Source organism: Phoenix dactylifera, chromosome 1 (genome assembly GCF_051530095.1).
Source record: "Phoenix dactylifera cultivar Ajwa chromosome 1, Ajwa_hap1_PhDact_Kaust_v1.1, whole genome shotgun sequence".
In the NCBI taxonomy this organism is placed as follows: domain Eukaryota; kingdom Viridiplantae; phylum Streptophyta; class Magnoliopsida; order Arecales; family Arecaceae; genus Phoenix; species Phoenix dactylifera.
In genome coordinates, this window is record NC_143190.1 from 33548579 (window position 1) to 33569178 (window position 20600).

Genomic DNA, 20600 nt, shown 5'->3' on the forward strand with positions numbered 1-20600 from the left:
GATACTCATCAATCTCCTTATTCAAGTCCAAGAGCGAGAGAGAAAACCTATACAACGATCATACGGTCTCTGGTAGGCCATGCTTCTGCCACTATAAAAGAAGGAATAACTCCCGGAGGTTTTTTTTGTCTTTACCGACGCTTATAAGCGTCGGCGAATTCCCAGCCCACGCTTCACAAAGCGTGGGTCAGACGTCGGGCAGGTGGGCGTGGGTCGGGTTTAACCCGACGCGTCAAAAAGCGTCGTCGGTCTATCCCGACGCTTTTAAGCATCGTTCCTTTTATAAGACTCCGACGCTTATAAGCGTCGGCGAGGTCGTCGGTCTATCCCGACGCTTTTAAGCGTCGTTCCTTTTAAAATACTCCGACGCTTATAAGCGTCGGCGAGAAGTGTTAGGCCGACGCTTAAAAGCGTCGTTAAAGGCGTGCCAGTTTACCTTCTGGTTGCTTTTTCCGACGCTTATAAGTGTCGGCATTAAATTTGTTTTTAAAAAAAAATTTATAAAAGTAATTTTTAAATACTCTGTGTACATTAAATTCTAACAAAACAATAGAAACAAATATACTGAATCACATATATAACAAAATACGAGTCACAAACAAGAACTTTGATTACATTCATATTATCATATTTGATTACATTGTACTTCAAAAACATTCTAAAAACATACAAGTCAAATTTCTAAGTACACAATCTACAATATGTATCAAGGGTCGGCATCATCATCTCTACGAGTAGATGAAGTATCATCAACCTACAAGAAAAAAAAATATTTTAGAAACTAAAAATACGAAAGTCATCACGCTCATACAAGAATACATTATAATTACATAAAATATTCAAATAGATTTAGTTATGTACCGGAGGAGCAAATCTCTGTAAAAAGGATAAAATATGGTCAAGCTGGTCCTGCAAAGATTGTATCTTCAACTCTTGGCTTTGCTTCAACTCCGCCATATCAGTCATATGACTCTGCCTCATCTCCTCTATCCTTGTCTCATATGACTGCTTTATCTGTGCCATCTCTATCTTCAAACTACAAACCTCTGCAGTGCTAGTACCTTGTCTGGCATCTTGGGTATATCGGCTCACTGCAGACAGCTGAGTGGGGGTAACTCCGACACCGTAACCCCTCACGCGACCATAACGTTCTGGGCCCATCAATTCAGCATACACCTGAGCCTCGACGCGACTGGCCGCGTCGGATGATGATGACTCCCCGACACGCTCTGAAATAAGATTTGTAGCTCTTTCCTATATCTCTCTCAAAAAACAAATAGTCACATTAATAATTTAAAAGAAGTAAAATTAATTAAAAAATTATGATAAAATAAAAAATGAATACATAATATATACAACTATATCTCTCGACTCGTCCCGGACAAAGCTGCCATCTCGGTGAGTGCGGGTCATCTTATAAAACTCTACCTCACTAGGCTCCCTTCCATGCTCTACTATCTACACATACGGAAAGTATATGGGCAAACTATATATCATGATACGTGCTATATGTTAGTAGAGTTTCAAATAGTTTCAAAAGAACTTACGAATTCATTTCTACGTCTCGCATAACTCTTCGAGCCTGAAGTATGAGGAACTGCTTGAGATGCTCGTGCAGCTCTACCAATATTAGAATATGTCTGCCAAAATAAAAGCACACAGTATAATATGATTCAATGTATATATTTGCAATCTATATTAATAATAAAGATAATAGAAGATATTGAAACAATATACGTGACCTGTCCTCTTTCAGAAAACCAGTAATGAACAAGCTCCCTCCACTGCTGAGGGTATACATCAAGAGGAGTCACACAAGCAACCTCCTCCTCTGTCATACCTTCGCGCTTGAAGTCCGTCTTCAATTTTGCTTTATATTCTTTCCATTTGCGATTGAGGGACTTTAGCACCCAATCATGGCTCTCTGGAGGGAGTACAAACTTATCCTACAACAAGATTCAGAATGTTATAATAATATTAAACATCTAAAATAAAATTATGATACTAAGCAAATTAATATACAGGAGGTGTCGAATTAAAAAGAATAAATTCAATTCATTACCTGTATAAGTCTAAGAAGCTCAACCTTATACGAAGGAAGCATGTCATTCCACTTCGTATAGTTGAGTGGACACAGCTGACCCTTGCGTGCAACCGATCATAAAAAGCTTGATAGTAGACTTCCAACTCTATTGATGGGCTGCCCCAATTCGTTGCATCGGATGATAATCTTCTCACCCGGAGGAAGCTTCCACACATCCTTTGCTTGAGTGGGTCCCCGTCTCGTCCTCACCGTCCCTTGTCCATCTATTAAAATTAAATAAAATATGTCTTAAAAAGTTGAAGATAAATATGAACATAAAATATGAACTTTAAATCGAATTATCCTGGATCCGGAGCTCATCCTCCGGGCAATTAGCAGGAGGCTCGTGCTGAGATCCTGACTCGTGCTGCTGATGCTCACATGGCTGCTGGGACTGTAGGGACTGATCAGAAGTAGATCCCACCTGAGAATGCTGGAACTCCACATCTCTAAATCGTCTCCCTCGGGGCATATTGTTACCTGGTATGCACAAAAAAGAATCAATATTTAGATCCAAGCAGGTTTGACATTTCCGGCAAGTCCTGTCCTAAACCAATCTCAACTATTTTAACTAGAATATTCTCCGCATCCTTCGCAGATTTTTTGATGCAGTCATTGACATTGAAACATGAAACTCCTTAAATTAAGTAAAGTACTTCTACTGGACATCTTGATGAACTACAAAGAATGTCTATAGTTATTCATAATGCACATACAACACTACCACATAATAAAGAATGCAGCAAAGAAGTTCGCACCCAAATTGACAGAGCAGAAGCAGAGTAAAGGAGAAAAGAATCTAGATTAGGATCCCTAAAGGGAAATAGAAAGGCATTGTATATCAAGTAGAGCGAAAATTTGGAAGCATGCGATGGTGTAACAGTGGTTGTATCAGAAGAAGGGTGGAAAACCCTTACAGAGCTAATTTCCATGGCAGGGTATACTGCAATATCCATTGCTACATAAATGTGGAGTGAATGGTGAGAATTTAAAGGATAAATTAACAGTAACTTTAATGTGCAAGACCTAAAACTGTCTAATGAATGCAGATTCTGCCACACAAGCTGAAATTAAAGTCTTGGAGCCCTTTACACGAGTTGTTTGCTGCCAATGAGAAGATATATATCAGACAAGATGTAAGATTTTTTTTTATAACAGTACAATATAACTCCTAATGGGACATTTGAGGTTAGATGGTTTTTTTTTTCTTACCAACCTTTGAAGATCACCAGAAATTCTACTCTAGAGGTGATAAGTTCTAGGATCAGTGAATGATATTTATAAGCTTGAGGTCGAGGTGTGTGCTAGTAGGATGAAAATAATCGCAAACTAAGTTGCTTCCTTTGGATGCAGCTACTTCACAAAAGTTGGTAAGATGATAGCCAATCTCTATTAGTTTATAATTTAAACATAATGAGCATTTACATGTTTAACTGCCCATATCCAATTAGGTAGGCTTTGGCTACCTACCAGATATATCAGTCACAGTGCTCAAGTCAACATTCACATTATCATATAGAGTACGAGATGCATACACACGAAATGAATCTTATAAGGTAATAAACATTTCAAATCTCAAAGTATTGGAAGAAATAAACTTTCAGGTCCTTTCGATTAACATAAACTTGCTGATAGAACCAAACTAGAAATACAAGCATCGCAAATTAAACAAAGAAATTACGGGAAAAAAACTCAGGAAAATCAATAATATTCACCGGAACCCTATCTGAATACTTCTGCCTGATCCTCGCTGCCTCAGCCTTTCTCTTAGCTGCAAACAGAAACCAGAGAATCCAGAGAAAAAACACATGCAATTATGCGTCATATAAAGCAAACTTGTAAAGCATTTTTTTATAAGTTTTTTCTTTATAACACAAATAGTAAGCTGAGCAATATAAAGGAAAAAACAAAAACTTCTAACAATCAAACACATACTGAGATCAGAAGATCTTGTACACGGGATTCCTTCATTGCATCAAACTCGTTGGCGCATTTACTTCATCAGTTGGCACAACATTATAAGGCATACACTGAGTGTAAGTATCATCGTCCTCCTCTTTCAACTTCTTTCCCATATCATACAAGTCCCTAGGTTTCGTTTTAATAACAAGAGACCAATTTTTATCTTTTGAGTCTTGCACAAAAAATACTTGTCGAGCTTGAGATGAAAAAACAAATGGATCATCTTTCAATAACACACCAGTATGTATCAACCTTGAAAAATTTACAAGTGTAAATCCATTTATGTCTTGCCTCAAACCTCTAGGTGAGTTTATATCCACCCAATCACATCGAAATAATACTACCTTAAAATTTCCATAATAATCCAGCTCATAAATATCTGTTAGAGCACCATAATAATTTTTTCCATCCGCCTCAACCATAACCCCACTATTTTGGATTTTTCTAAATTTCTCGCGCTCTTTAGTATGAAATTTAAAACCATTTTTAATGAACCCACCATATCTGTTGACAATATTATTCGGACCTCGAGCAATGACTATTAACTCCTCGGAACAATTCCTCTCCATCATCATTGGTACCTAAAAAGAATTATAGAAGTAATGATTAATTTCTCTCTATAAAATTTAAAAAAAAGCTTAATATTTTAGACATCTAACCTGTTTGGAAAGCCATTCTGGAAATAATTCAACCAACCATCGTTGCTCAATCCTTGGTGTAGGACGAATGTTATGGTTGAGACTTCGCTGAGCTATTAAAAATTCTCTGCACGATCAAGGTTATCTTTAATTAAATACCAATATTACATTCTCCTGACATGACAGTAAATTTAGATTTCAATTAATCGTATTAACCTGCGAGACTCGGATATTATATCACTATGAAGTAAGACATAGCGATGTGCCTGTGCCAACGATTTCTGGTCAAGAACAACACTTTCAACTTTTCCCAAAACTCTTCCGCCAGATGAGAACTTGTAAACATCTGCATTCTCTATGATATCAGAATTCCTTTGAGGTTGATTGAAAACCGTTTCAACACCTTCAAGATATCTCGAACAAAATGTCAAACACTCCTCAGCAATATATCCTTCAGCAATCGAGCCCTCGGGATAGGCTCGATTGCGTACATAATCTTTTAAGCGCATAAGAAACCTTCAACAATAAATTTTTAAAATAAATATCAAAATCAAACTGATTATTAAATAATTATATTAGAGTTTAGAAAAATCACCTCTCAATAGGATACATCCATCGGTAGTGAACCGGGCCACCAAGTTTAGCTTCCACCGCTAAGTGAATGAGTAGATGAACCATAATAGTAAAAAACCCAGGAGGAAAGATCTTTTCCATATTGCATAGTGTAAGTGCAATATTAGACTCCAATTGATCAAGCTCCTTAGGATCAAGAACTTTGGAACATAATGCCTTAAAGAATGATGATAATTGAGAAACAATTGCAAAAACTTGTTTCGGTGTTGACGATCTTAAAGCCAATGGAAAGATATCTTGCATCATGTGGAGTGATTGATTAAAACCCCGTTTGATTTTGATGAGCTCAAAGCATTGGAGTATATCTTGTGATTACTAATGAATTCAATTGAGTGTTTCAGTAAAAATCCTGTCCAAGTGTCTCTAGACTTGGTTCATAGCATTTTGGATAAGTTAAGAAGTCTGCATGAACCAATGTCTGAGATACGAGTCGACTCCCGAGTTTCACGAGTCGACTCCAAGCGTATCAAGGTCACTGGCACGAGCTCGAGTCGACTCCTGATCAGTACGAGTCGACTCCGACTGAAAACAGACAGAAGGACAGAAGAGCAGTTTTTCAGGTCTGAGATTCGAGTCGACTCCAGTGGAACGCGAGTCGACTCCCAGCGGTACACAAAGAAAAAGTCAGAGAGCGTTTTATGGACTCTGAGATTCGAGTCGACTCCCGCAGTACGCGAGTCGACTCCGAGACTGTGCGACCATCGACAGACAGAAGATCATGTTACTGCCTCTGAGATTCGAGTCGACTCCCAGACAGCTCGAGTCGACTCCAAGACAGGCTTCACGTCAAAAGGCAGAAGACCAACTTTCGGAAACTGAGAGCCGAGTCGACTCCAAGGAAGTTCGAGTCGACTCCAAGACTGGATGAGCCAAAAGACAGAGAATCGGAAGTTCGGGCTCTGAGATTCGAGTCGACTCCCAGGACAGTCGAGTCGACTCGAGTGGACAAAATTCAAATTTGGATCCACGGACTACAGAGGATGAGCCGACTCCAAAATTGCCAGGTCAGCGCCAGAAGTTGGCGAGTCGACTCCGGGTCAAGACGAGTCGACTCCCAGTCAAGACGGCAACTTTAATTCAAACTGGGAACAGTTGCCGAGTCGACTCCGGAAAAGCTCGAGTCGACTCCTGCTACAGCCGAGTCGACTCCTGATCGCGCGAGTCGACTCCAACCCACCAACGGTCACATTGTCAGGCTGCGCAGAGTGTGCAGAACGGCCAGAAAAAGCAGAGTAACGGCTAGTTTTCGTGGGGGTTGGCTTAAATAGCCACAGAAGACTGTAGCAAGGTAGAGAACACACATTCCACTCCTAGCATTCAAGTCTTCAAGCTCTCTAAGTGCTCTTCAACGAGAAAAAGGGAAGATCTGCATTTACTGCTCCACCAACATCTTCCCAGCATTCAAAGCTTCCTCCTCCTGCTTTCAAGTCGATCACTCTTTCAAGAGGAGACCGGAGTTCCAGAAGCCACACCTCTTCACCATCTTAAAAGCGTTTGAGGGCTTCTAACTCCTTTACGATTATATTGTTTTAAATCTGCTTTTTGAGAAGCTATTTTCTGTTTTCTTCTATCTCGTGTATTTACTTGATTCAATCGGGAGATTGAATCAAGGGGATTAAGGTTGGTTGGTGAGCCGGTTTAAAACCAACGAGTGTAAGGGTTTGATTGTGATCCCGAGAAAACAATCGGAGTGGTTCTAGTCGGTGAGCCTGGGAAAACCGACCGAGTTCGTTGTGAGCTCGTAAAACAACAAGTTCGGTTGTGAGCTTGCAAAACAACCGGCTGTAGTCCAAGGGGGTTATAGTGAAATTCCCAAGTGAGACTTGGGGAGTGGACGTAGGAGCAAGGGTTAGCTCCGAACCACTATAAAACTTTGTGTTTGTAGTGCATTGTCTCTCATCTTCTTCCCCACACATTACTCACAGCACTTAGCTTTAATTAAATAACTGGCTATAGTATTTAGTTAATCATCCACAAAGTTTTAATTAGCTAAGTTAATTTAAAAACCCAATTCACCCCCCCCCCCCCCTCTTGGGTTGTCTATCTGGGCAACAAGTGGTATCAGAGCCAAAAACTCTTCCACTCAAGAGTTAAAAGATCAAAATGACAACCCCATTTGGATCTTCTCACATTGAGGGTCAGTCCACCCAAAGACCTCCTTTCTTCAATGGATCCGACTACTCATACTGGAAGGCTAGGATGAGAATATTCATCCAAGCCCAAGACTATGAGATGTGGACCATTGTAGTGAATGGCCCATACATCCCATCCACATATGTAGAGGGTGTTAAGGTACCCAAACTAGAAACGGATTGGGATGAACATGACATGAGGAAGGCACAACTAAACTCTAAAGCAATGAATGTGTTTTATTGTGCCTTAGACCGTAATGAATTCAATAGAGTTTCAACTTGTAATTCTGCAAAAGAAATTTGGGACAGACTTGAAGTGACCCATGAGGGCACGAATCAAGTCAAGGAATCCAAAATAAACATCTTGGTTCATAAATATGAACTATTTAAAATGGATTCAAATGAAACAATCACAAGCATGTTCACTAGGTTTACTGATATTGTCAATGGCCTAAAAAGCCTTGGCAAGAACTATACTAACAGTGAACTTGTCAGGAAAATCCTTCGGTGTCTACCAAGGTCGTGGGAAGCCAAGGTGACGGCGATCCAAGAAGCTAAAGACTTGAACAAGCTTCAACTTGAAGAGCTCCTTGGATCCCTGATGACGCATGAGCTTACCATGAAACAACACAACGAGGAAGAGTCCTCCCATAAGAAAAAGGTAATAGCTTTAAAATCTACTTCTTCTAACAAGGACCTGTCTTGCAGCAGCAGCAGTGAAGAGGAAGAAGATGAGGAAGATGGTGGTGAGGCACTTCTTGTGCACAAGTTCAAGAAGTTTATCAACCACAAGAAGACGTATCATCAAAGGAGAGGTCCCTCAAATTCCTACCGCAGAGACAAAGGTAAGGAAAGGGAAAATGAGGGGATTGGGTGTTACGAGTGCAAGAAGCCGGGACACATAAGAGCAGAGTGCCCCTTACTGAAGAAGGGGAGTAAGTACAAGAAGAAGAAGGCACTTGTCACCACCCTATCGGACTCCGACGCATCATCTTCATCATCGGATGAAGAACAAGAAGAGAAGGCCAATTTCTGTTTCATGGCCAACGAAAATGAGGTAATCTCCGATACGCATTTTGATTTTACATTTGATGAACTTTATGATGCGTTCAATGAATTAATGATTGAGTATAAGAATATAAATGTTAAAAACAGAGAACTAAAAGTAACTAACCAAAGTTATATTCATAGGCATGATTCATTAATTAAGGATAAAGATAATCTCACCAAAGAAAATCTAGAACTTAAGACAAGCAACCAACTCCTAATTAAGAAGACTAACACCTTAACGAAAGATATTGAGAAACTAACAAAGGAATTTTTAGATCTCAAAAACCATAAACAAGTCTTAAACAAGGATCTAACTAAAGAGCTAAATGATCCAAAAACCGAAAATCAGACATTAACTAAAGAACTAAACAAATACAAACCCTTAGTTGAAAAATTCACATATAGTTCTGAAAAGTTAAACATGATACTTAATAATCAACGAGCCGTATTTAATAAAGCGGGTTTAGGGTATAAACCAAGGAATAAGCAAAAACTTCTTAGTAATTTCTTTGTTAAAACTGGGGAAACTAAAATTAAGAAAATAACTTGCTTTTGTTGTGGAATAGTAGGACATAAAGCAAATGCATGTAATTTTAGGAAAAGTAAAACTAAAAGAAAAAATAAAAGGGTATGGGTTCCAAAAGGAACCAACTTGACTAACCATGAAGGACCCAAGAAAACTTGGGTACCTAAGATGACATGATTTGCTTGTGTAGGAGTGTCTTGCAGCCAAGGTCAACAAAAACTGCTGGTATTTGGATAGTGGCTGTTCAAGGCACATGACGGGTGATAAAGATCAATTTTTCACCCTTGAAGCTAAGAAGGGAGGTGCTGTGACTTTTGGAGACAACAACCAAGGTCACATCATTGGTATTGGTAAAGTTCAAATCACCCCTTCTACCTTTATAGATAACGTTAGATATGTTGATGGTCTTAAGCATAACTTGTTAAGCATTAGTCAATTATGTGATAAAGGATATGATGTTATGTTTAAACCATCACTATGTATTATAACAAATCCTAATGATAATAGTTTAGTTTTTAAAGGGATGAGACGTGGAAATGTATATGTGGTAGATCTAGAAGACCTTACAAAACATAACCAATGTTTAGTTGTTAATGAAACTAAAGAAAATGATGCTAGTTGGTTATGGCACCGTAAGTTAGGTCATGCAAGCATGGACACAATAACTAAACTAGTTAAAAGAGACTCCGTGATAGGTTTGCCAAAATTAAAATTTGAAAAGAACAAAATATGTGAAGCATGTCAATTTGGCAAACAATCTAGAAACTCTTTTAAATCCATAAAATGTGTCTCTACTTCTAGGCCTCTAGAATTACTACACATGGACCTATTTGGTCCAACTAGAACAACAAGCCTAGGTGAAAATAAATATGGTCTAGTTATAGTAGATGATTACTCTAGGTACACATGGGTCATGTTTCTAGCGCATAAGGATCAAGCATTTTCTATATTTAAGAAGTTCCATAAGGAAGTAACAAATGCTAGAGAGTCCTCAGTTATAGCTATTAGAAGTGACCATGGTACCGAATTCGAAAATCAATTATTTGATGAATTTTGTAGTAAAAAGGGGATAACCCATATTTCTCAGCACCTAGGACACCACAACAAAATGGAGTTGTGGAAAGAAAAAATAGAACCCTAGAGAAAATGGCTAGAACGATGTTATGTGAAAGTAACCTCCCTAAGTACTTTTGGGGAGAAGCCATTAATACTTCTTGCCATGTATTAAATAGAGTTCTATTAAGACCCATCATAAAGAAAATACCATATGAACTGTGGAAAAATAGAAAACCAAAGGTTAACTATTTTCATGTTTTCGGATGTAGGTGTTTTGTACATAATAATGGAAAAGATAATCTAGGGAAATTTGATCCAAAATCTGATGAAGGAATATTCCTAGGTTATTCTACAACTAGTAAAGCCTATAGAATCTTTAATAAAAGAACCCTAGTTATAGAAGAATCTATACATGTTGTTTTTGATGACTCTAGTGACATCTCATCTAGTAAGAAGGTTAATTTTGATGATGATATTGAAATACTTGAAGAAAAGATAGATGAGATGGGATTACAAGATGATAATCAAAAGTTGATTGAAGGAGAATCATCAAACCAAGAGCCTATAGTGGATCATGGGCTAACTAAAGCTTGGAGGTATGCTCATGGGCATCCTAAGGAACTAATTCTAGATGATCCATCCCAACCCGTTAGGACTAGAGCATCCCTTAGAAATTTGAATAACCATCTAGCTTTTGTTTCACACTTTGAGCCCAAACATATAGAAGAAGCCGAAAATGATGTAAATTGGATAAATGCAATGCAAGAAGAACTAAACCAATTTACTAGAAACAAAGTGTGGGATCTAGTAGAGAGACCTTCTGAATATCCAATTATAGGTACAAAATGGATATATAAAAATAAGCTAGATGAAAATGGAATTGTTATAAGGAATAAGGCTAGACTAGTAGCAAAGGGTTATAATCAAGAAGAAGGTATAGACTTTGATGAAACCTTTGCTCCCGTAGCTAGACTTGAGGCTATTAGACTATTATTAGCATATGCATGCTCTAAGGACTTCAAGCTATATCAAATGGATGTAAAAAGTGCTTTTCTAAATGGGTTTATTAATGAGGAGGTATATGTGGAACAACCTCCTGGTTTTGAAAATCATCAATACCCCAATCATGTGTATAAACTGAACAAAGCACTTTATGGACTAAAACAAGCACCTAGAGCATGGTATGAGAGACTTAGTAAATTTCTATTAGAACATGAATTCTCTAGGGGAAATGTAGATACAACATTATTTCTGAAAAAGAAAAATAAGGATATGTTATTAGTACAGATTTATGTTGATGATATCATTTTCGGTGCTACTAACAATCGCCTCTGCGAGGAATTTGCTGATTTGATGCAGAGTGAGTTTGAGATGAGCATGATGGGAGAGCTGAACTACTTTCTCGGGCTTCAAATCAAACAATCTGAAGGAGGCATCTTCATCAATCAAGCCAAATATATCAAGGAGATGCTCAAGAAGTTTGATATGGAGGGAAACAAGTCAATCAGCACCCCCATGAGCTCATCATGTAAGTTAGACCAAGATGAATCAGGTAAATCTGTAGATCAAAAACTTTATAGAGGTATGATAGGTTCTTTACTGTATCTTACTGCAAGTAGGCCTGATATTATGTTTAGTGTGTGCATGTGTGCTAGATATCAGGCTAATCCTAAAGAATCACACCTAGCTGCAGTTAAGAGAATCTTTAAATACTTAATAGGAACTAAGAACATAGGGCTGTGGTACTCTAAAGAATCTAGCCTAAACTTAATAGGGTACACAGATTCAGACTTCGCTGGATGTAAGCTTGATAGAAAAAGTACCAGCGGGTCTTGTCAATTTCTAGGAGAAAACCTAATCTCATGGTTTAGCAAGAAACAAAACTCGGTTGCATTATCCACTGCAGAAGCTGAATATGTTGCAGCCGGGAGTTGTTGTGCTCAAATCTTGTGGATTAAACAACAATTAGAAGATTATGGCATTAAACAAGATAAAATTCCCATTAATTGTGATAATACAAGTGCCATAAACCTAACTAAAAATCCAATTCAACACTCAAGAACTAAACACATTGAGATAAGACATCACTTCATAAGAGATCATGTATTGAATGGTGATGTGACTCTCCAATTTGTTTGTACTGATAATCAATTAGCAGATATTTTCACAAAACCCCTAAGTGAAGAGAGGTTCAGTGTACTTAGGAGGGGATTAGGAGTGATTGACCTATCCTAGTGGGAGTTTCCACTAGATTAATTGATTTTGATGATTAAAATGAGGTTAAAATAGAGTTTCTATTCAATGATCATCAAATCAGATCCCAACTAGGTGATCTTCCCACATTTGGCACGGTTATAGCATGATTTTTAAGTGCGTGCCAAGGTTAGAGACGACTCGAGTAAGTTTCAGAGCCGGCTCCTAAGGGGGAGTCGACTCGCGCATTTGGGGGAGTCGACTCGCAAAGTTGGCAGCTGAGGGGGAGTCGACTCGCACATTGTCGGGAGTCGACTCGAAGTCTACAGGCGCATAAGGAGAGTCGACTCGCGCATTTTCTGGAGTCAACTCGAGGTCGAGTCGACTCGCGACTCAGGAGAGTCGACTCGCAGTCGGGATCCGACTTTTTAACCCTAGGTTTGTCGTTTCGCAAACACTTTTTCTCAAGCCGCCACTGTTCACAAAGCCCTAGAGCCGACTCCTAGGTCATCCTCGATCGTCTCCAAGCCCTTTTCCTGTCGATTCTTCGCCGGACATTGAGTTTCCGTCCGTTCCTAGGTCTTTTCAGGTCAGTCCCGAGCTTCCTCTATCGATCCTTCTTCGTTCTCTAGGTTTTCATCTCGTTTAGGTCAAGATGCCTCGCAAGGGAGTTGTTAGAAAGAGGTCCCGTCCCGTGGCCGGTCCCGAGCGGCGCTCCAAGGTGCGGCACGATCCCGCGAGGCAACCTCCTCCGGATCGTTCCCCGCCTAGGGTGGTTCATGTTAGGCCGTTGGCCGGGAAGGCCGTCACCTCCGGGAGGTATGTCACTTTCGACTATCTCTCCCGGGAAGGATTCACCATAGGCGATAGGCTTAGAGCCCAGGGTCTAGAGTACTTCCTCACCTTGGACCTTCCCACCTATCCTGGCCTAGTTCAAGAGTTCTACAGTACCGTCCATCGGGGAGATGGAGGTATTGAGGGCACGGTATTAGGTGTCCCATTGCGTGTCACAGAGGACCTCATTGCCCATATCCTCCACCTTCCATTAGTAGGGGTGGCTCCTGCACATCCTGAGGATAGATTTGAGGCCCTTACGATCGTCTTAGGGCATCCACCTCAGTCTCCCCTAGATGAGGTATCTGCTAGCTCACTTCCTATTGAAGTGAGAATCCTTTTGAGCATTTTGTCCAGGTCCATCTTCCCTAAGACAGGGAGATTTGATTTTGTGAATGAGAGGGACCTAGCTATTATGTCTTACATTCTTCAGGACACCCCGGTCAACTTCCCCAAGCTCATTTATAGGTATATGTGTGAGCCCCTGGATAGACCTAGGCTCTCCCTCCCATACGGAATGATATTCACTCTTCTCTTTAGGCAGTACGAAATTTCCATTCCTGAGAAGGAACCCTCTCGTGCCTTGCGATGGACTGATCGCTTGGGTACGGGGACCATGCACAGGATGGGATTTCGGAAGAGAGAAGGGATCTGGGTTAGGAAGTCCACTCTCACCGCTCAGACCACCAGACCATCACCCAGTCCTGAGCCAGATTCTGACTACCCAGAGTTCCCAGACATCCAGACCTTCCATCCACTCCTCCTGCTCCTACCACCTCTGCCGGACCTTCCTCCTCAGCTCCACCATCTATGGAGGTCCGTATTGATCCAGAGCAGCTCCGGGAGCTGCGGCAGGAGATCGTCCAAGATTTGAGGGACGAGCTGCTCCGGGAGCTCCGAGGTTCCGTGCCAGCTCCCACTCCTGCACCCACTCCATCCTCAGCATTGGTCCCATCCTTGACAGCCGTGACAGACATGACGGCTGAGGTGCGGCAGGAGATCTACAACATTAGGACCCTGGTGCAGGCCCAGTTCCACAGCATGAGCGAGGTCACGAGCACCACGAGGAGGATGCGGGATGACATCCGCCGTGACATGCACACCACCACCGAGGGGGCCGAGCGCTTGTCGAATGTGCTCATCGACAAGCTGGACGCACTTCAGACCTCGGTGACTGGGCTTCAGACGTCGGTGACTGAGCTCTCCACTACACATAGCAGAGCCACCACGTCTATTATCACGCAGCTGGGCCATGTTACAGAGGCAGTCGCCCTCCTCATGGAGCAGAGCCGATTGAGAGGAGGAGTCACATCCTCGAGAGGAGGAGCTACATCCTCCAGAGGAGGAGATGTATCCTCGAGAGGGGGAGCTACATCCTCCAGAGGAGGAGATGTATCCTCGAGAGGGGGAGCCACATCTTCGAGGAGGTCATAGATGATTTTGAGTTGTGTTTTGTCTTCTTTTGTATTGTTCTTGCTTTACCTATTGTATGCTCAAATGTATTCACCTTCATATCAATACAATGAGTAGACATCTTATCTTCATTTCTGTGCCATTTGATGATTGACTGTGCCATTTGTGCCATTGATTGTGTGTGATTACCTCCTTTTTGGTATGATGACAAAAAGGGGGAGAAATGTGTAAGTATAAAATATGTAAAATATGTAAAAGGAGAGAAATATTAAAAAATATGTAAAAGAAATCAATGGAAATAAATAAAACGATAAACTCTTAAAAACACACATAAATTTGTTCTAAGTGGATTCGGTACCTCGAGGCTCATTATCTCTCTTTTGGGGCTCCTAATGGAGTAATCTCCAGAATCTATTCAAGGGATATTCGGAGATTAGCTGAATCCTACTCAAGAACAAATTGACAGATTTTCCCTCTAAAAACAAAAATTTTAGTTCAAAAATTTCAAAGCATTAAAAGGAAATTCAGAAAATCAAAACATAGTTGAATGCATATGTTGAGGGGGAGAATCTGAATTTTAATCAAGCTAAATCATTAATGTCATATAAGCCAAACAATTGATTGCAGAATATGAAGGCTTATATAATTCCAAATGAAAGGGGGAACTTTAACTCCGAAATTTAATGTTTCACTCCTTTCAAACTTGGATAAATTAAATTATCAGACATTTGAATTCATTTATGGAGTTTATTTCATTATTTACTGAGCAACTCATTTTACATATACTCAAAGTTTTGTCATCATCAAAAAGGGGGAGATTGTGGAGTGATTGATTAAAACCCCGTTTGATTTTGATGAGCTCAAAGCATTGGAGTATATCTTGTGATTACTAATGAATTCAATTGAGTGTTTCAGTGAAAATCCTGTCCAAGTGTCTCTAGACTTGGTTCATAGCATTTTGGATAAGTTAAGAAGTCTGCATGAACCAATGTCTGAGATACGAGTCGACTCCCGAGTTTCACGAGTCGACTCCAAGCGTATCAAGGTCACTGGCACGAGCTCGAGTCGACTCCTGATCAGTACGAGTCGACTCCGACTGAAAACAGACAGAAGGACAGAAGAGCAGTTTTTCAGGTCTGAGATTCGAGTCGACTCCAGTGGAACGCGAGTCGACTCCCAGCGGTACACAAAGAAAAAGTCAGAGAGCGTTTTATGGACTCTGAGATTCGAGTCGACTCCCGCAGTACGCGAGTCGACTCCGAGACTGTGCGACCATCGACAGACAGAAGACCATGTTACTGCCTCTGAGATTCGAGTCGACTCCCAGACAGCTCGAGTCGACTCCAAGACAGGCTTCACGTCAAAAGGCAGAAGACCAACTTTCGGAAACTGAGAGCCGAGTCGACTCCAAGGAAGTTCGAGTCGACTCCAAGACTGGATGAGCCAAAAGACAGAGAATCGAAAGTTCGGGCTCTGAGATTCGAGTCGACTCCCAGGACAGTCGAGTCGACTCGAGTGGACAAAATTCAAATTTGGATCCACGGACTACAGAGGATGAGCCGACTCCAAAATTGCCAGGTCAGCGCCAGAAGTTGGCGAGTCGACTCCGGGTCAAGACGAGTCGACTCCCAGTCAAGACGGCAACTTTAATTCAAACTGGGAACAGTTGCCGAGTCGACTCCGGAAAAGCTCGAGTCGACTCCTGCTACAGCCGAGTCGACTCCTGATCGCGCGAGTCGACTCCAACCCACCAACGGTCACATTGTCAGGCTGCGCAGAGTGTGCAGAACGGCCAGAAAAAGCAGAGTAACGGCTAGTTTCCGTGGGGGTTGGCTTAAATAGCCACAGAAGACTGTAGCAAGGTAGAGAACACACATTCCACTCCTAGCATTCAAGTCTTCAAGCTCTCTAAGTGCTCTTCAACGAGAAAAAGGGAAGATCTGCATTTACTGCTCCACCAACATCTTCCCAGCATTCAAAGCTTCCTCCTCCTGCTTTCAAGTCGATCACTCTTTCAAGAGGAGACCGGAGTTCCAGAAGCCACACCTCTTCACCATCTTAAAAGCGTTTGAGGGCTTCTAACTCCTTTACGATTATATTGTTTTAAATCTGCTTTTTGAGAAGCTATTTTCTGTTTTCTTCTATCTCGTGTATTTACTTGATTCAATCGGGGGATTGAATCAAGGGGATTAAGGTTGGTTGGTGAGCCGGTTTAAAACCAACGAGTGTAAGGGTTTGATTGTGATCCCGGGAAAACAATCGGAGTGGTTCTAGTCGGTGAGCCTGGGAAAACCGACCGAGTTCGTTGTGAGCTCGTAAAACAACAAGTTCGGTTGTGAGCTTGCAAAACAACCGGCTGTAATCCAAGGGGGTTATAGTGAAATTCCCAAGTGAGACTTGGGGAGTGGACGTAGGAGCAAGGGTTAGCTCCGAACCACTATAAAACTTTGTGTTTGTAGTGCATTGTCTCTCATCTTCTTCCCCACACATTACTCACAGCACTTAGCTTTAATTAAATAACTGGCTATAGTATTTAGTTAATCATCCACAAAGTTTTAATTAGCTAAGTTAATTTAAAAACCCAATTCACCCCCCCCCCTCTTGGGTTGTCTATCTGGGCAACACATCAAAATGTGACAATCGTGACTTTTAAGATTTGAAAGTTTTCGCTCTTTGAGATTTACGCATCGTGAAATATTCGATGAGTACCCATTAGGAACCTTCAAATTTTTCAGAACTGTTAGAAAAAGATCTTTCTCTTGAGTAGACATTGTATAACATGCAGGAGGTGTATAAAATTTATCATTGGCAAGCTATGTCGGATGAAGCTCTTGTCTTATGCCCATATCTTTCAAATCAAGACGCGCTTTCAAGTTATCTTTGGTCTTCCCTTCAAGATTTAACAATATTCCAATCAGGTTATCACAAACGTTCTTCTCTATATGCATCACATCAAGGTTATGTCGAAGAAGATTATACTCCCAATAAGGTAAATCAAAGAAAATGCTCTTTTTTTTCCATAGTTGTTTTTGTGTAGATGCTGCCATTGAGTCATCATCATTTTCCTGACCATATATGTTGTCTTCATTCTCAAAAAAGTTGTCAGCATTCTCAGCAACCTCTGCTATTAATCCTTCATTCATTGTGCTGCCAACATGCTCCCTCCCCCTCTTCTTTGAACATTTGGCGACCTTACCCGGTATATAATTGGTGTCATGCATTTGTCTGAAGACTTCAGTTCCAGTTGGTGGAATAGGGGAGATCGCAACTCTATGGTACAATCAAACAAGTCTTTCTGAAATCGAAATGGATGGTTTGCTTCTAACCACCGACGATGGCCCATATAACAGAACTTTCCTCCATGTTTTAACCAATACGAATGGGTTGAATCTCCACAAGAAGGACATGCAGTACGCCCCTTAGTGCTCCAACCAGATAAATTAGCATATGCAGGAAAATCATTGATAGTCCAAATAAGAGCTGCACGCAATTTGAAATTTTGGCCAGTAAAAGCATCAAATGCATCAATACCCTCCCATAACTGTTTCAATTCCTCTATTAAAGGCTGCAAAAAAACATCAATATCATTATCTGGGCCCTTATCACCTGGAATAACCATTGACAAAATGAGTGAAGACTGTTTCATACACATCCATGGTGGTAAATTATATGGAACCAAAACAACCGGCCAAGTACTATATGTAGAACTCATAGTTCGAAAGGGATTAAACCCATCAGTAGCCAAACCCAGTCTGACACTGCGAGCATCAGAAGCAAATTCGGGATGCCTATCATCAAATGCTTTCCATGCGGGACTATCCGCTGGGTGTCGTAACATTCCATCCTTTGTACGGCCTTCGTCATGCCATCTCATTGAGGAAGCCGTCTTCGGTGATGCAAACATCCTTTTCAATCTTGGTATAAGAGGAAAATACCTCAAAATTTTAGCCGGTTTTTTCTTAGTCGGTGCAGCATCCACTTCAGTCAACGAATCATTCTCGTGATCTTTATGTTTTCCCCATCGTGAAGTTCCACATATTCGGCACGACTCTTGGTTCCTATTTTCACCACGATATAAAATGCAGTCATTCGGACAACTGTGTATCTTCTCATATCCAAGGTCCAACTCTTTTATCAGTTTTTTGGCTTCATATGAAGATGATGGCAGAGTAACACCTTTCGGAAATGCATCCTTTAATAATTGAAGAAGCATGGTAAAAGACTTGCTGGACCACCCATTCAAATATTTCAAATGTAATAAATGCAGAAGAAAAGAAATCTTCGAAAAATTCTTACAACCCGGATACAGTTCTTGATCACAATCTTTCACCAAGTTATCATAATGAGCTGTGTCATCAGCATGTATAGATTCCTCAACATGCATGGACTGATCAATAACTGCACGCTCATCTTCTCCTACAGTTCTGATATTATGTCCAAGAGCATCTCTAAGTAGGCCCCTTATATCATCTTCTTCTACAGAATTTTGTTCCGTGTCACTACATCCAAAATTGAAGGTGTCTTCTAGATCGGAGGGTTGGTTACATGAAGGTATGAACTCTCCATGGAGTACCCATTCAGTATAACCCTTTAGAAAACCATTCCATACCAAATGTTCTTCAACAATTTTTGGATCAAGAGCAGAACCGTTTACACATTTTTGACATGGACATAAAATCTTTCCGTTCATATTAGATTTCTCAAAGGCAAACTTAATGAAATTCCGAACTCCATCCAAATATTCAGCACTAGATCTTAACTTATTTATCCAACTTTTGTCCATTCTATTAGAATACCGATTGAACTGCAGTTTTTAAAAAAAAGACAAACAAAATTAAGTAAAATGCAAAGTAATTAATGTAATTAATGTTCATGTGCTGCACCCTACCCATCGTGCGGATTTATTTCCCACAATGGGGTCCACTTGTAATTAAAGGTCCACATGTAATTAAGGCCCGAAACCATATGCAACAGAAGAAGTATATTATGCAGCTGAATGGAATGAGAATGAGAAAGAGAAAGGTTACCACTCAGCAAGCTTAAAGTTTGCAGATAACAGTGTCGGTGAAAGGGGTGAAAGAGAGGGCTCTTCACCTACAATCCCTGTGGATGTACCAACACAAGCATGAACACATGAAATTTATTTAAGAATGTCAACAACAACCAGTTCGAGAAACATCAACTCACCTACTGTTTGATTTCTTATCCTTGCAAGTTGTTGATATGTTTAAATGTCCGAATATGTTGTCTGGAATGAAGATAATGCTTCTCAGAAGAGCATGTATTTTCGTATTTCATGATGCTCTAAAGTCTCATTATTTGAGATGCCAATGTCGTAGCTCTTAAAAAAAACTCATAGCTGGTATCCAAAACTACTGGGATACCAGCTATGATAGTTAAAGCAGAGATAGTAGCTAGACAGGCAGGAAAAGTTCTGCCAGAATATTTAATTCAAAATCATGTTCTCAAGAAGAAAGCTACATTAAATATCATATAAAGTATATTCGATGATATTGATACAACAAGAATGTCTCCCTGCATCTACTGAACAACTAGAATATAAGATTCCTTTTTTGGTCTAAACTTTGCACTTATCCTACTCTAATTAGGACTCCTCAAATTGCAATTAGAACAGAGAAATGATAGAAACTAAAGCCCTGCAATATATAGCTTGCTTGAACTATCAATTGTTTAACATGTATAAGCTTCTATTGTGTCAATCTTTTTGATCATCAGTTGTTTAACGTGTGCTCCAATTGAATGACATGGATACTCTAATACCAAACCAATTTGATCTCTATACTCTAGAGCTCTTGGGCACAGTTCAGCTAATGAGGACAATTCACGTTTGGAAAAATTTCTGGTGATCAAAGATTAGAAAAACAACAATGTTGCCCAGAGATGGTCACCCAAGAGGGGGGTGAATTGGGTGTTTTAAAACTTTTTGACTATTTAAAAGGTAAAACGCACAAATGAATGAACTAAAGCAAAGATAGAGGTATGAAAACAACCAATCGCAAACACACGGTTTTATAGTGGTTCGGAGCTTCCACTGCTCCTACATCCACTCCCCAAAGTAC

General features: G+C 40.3%; 1 protein-coding gene and 1 pseudogene across 2 annotated transcripts; both read right to left on the reverse strand.

The window, feature by feature from the left end:
* Nucleotides 1-597: 597 nt before the first annotated feature.
* LOC148715175 (uncharacterized) lies at nucleotides 598-4037 on the reverse strand. The gene is made up of 6 exons (XM_088722052.2): nucleotides 3799-4037; nucleotides 2063-2563; nucleotides 1743-1946; nucleotides 1548-1640; nucleotides 1357-1458; nucleotides 598-1254 (listed from the first exon to the last, which is right to left on the reverse strand). Exons 2-6 carry the CDS (start codon nucleotides 2102-2104, stop codon nucleotides 850-852), a joined length of 846 nt encoding a protein of 281 aa, XP_088578178.2. The 5' UTR covers nucleotides 2105-2563; nucleotides 3799-4037; the 3' UTR covers nucleotides 598-849.
* On the reverse strand, nucleotides 3546-20347 carry LOC120110609 (uncharacterized; annotated as a pseudogene). The gene is made up of 8 exons (XR_016409065.1): nucleotides 19548-20347; nucleotides 17154-19324; nucleotides 5279-5598; nucleotides 4900-5199; nucleotides 4705-4810; nucleotides 4065-4626; nucleotides 3765-3854; nucleotides 3546-3631 (listed from the first exon to the last, which is right to left on the reverse strand). The product of XR_016409065.1 is annotated as an uncharacterized LOC120110609 (transcript).
* Between the last annotated feature and the right edge of the window lie 253 nt (nucleotides 20348-20600).

Bases quoted from the DNA above. Each gene is read 5' to 3' on its own strand.
- LOC148715175 (XM_088722052.2), bottom strand. From the start codon at position 2,104: ATGCTTCCTTCGTATAAGGTTGAGCTTCTTAGACTTATACAG. The intron at 1,947-2,062 runs GTAATGAATTGA...ATCTTGTTGTAG, and splicing joins AGCTTCTTAGACTTATACAG to GATAAGTTTGTACTCCCTCC. The intron at 1,255-1,356 runs GTATATATTATG...AGAGAGATATAG, and splicing joins ACGAGTCGAGAGATATAGTT to GAAAGAGCTACAAATCTTAT.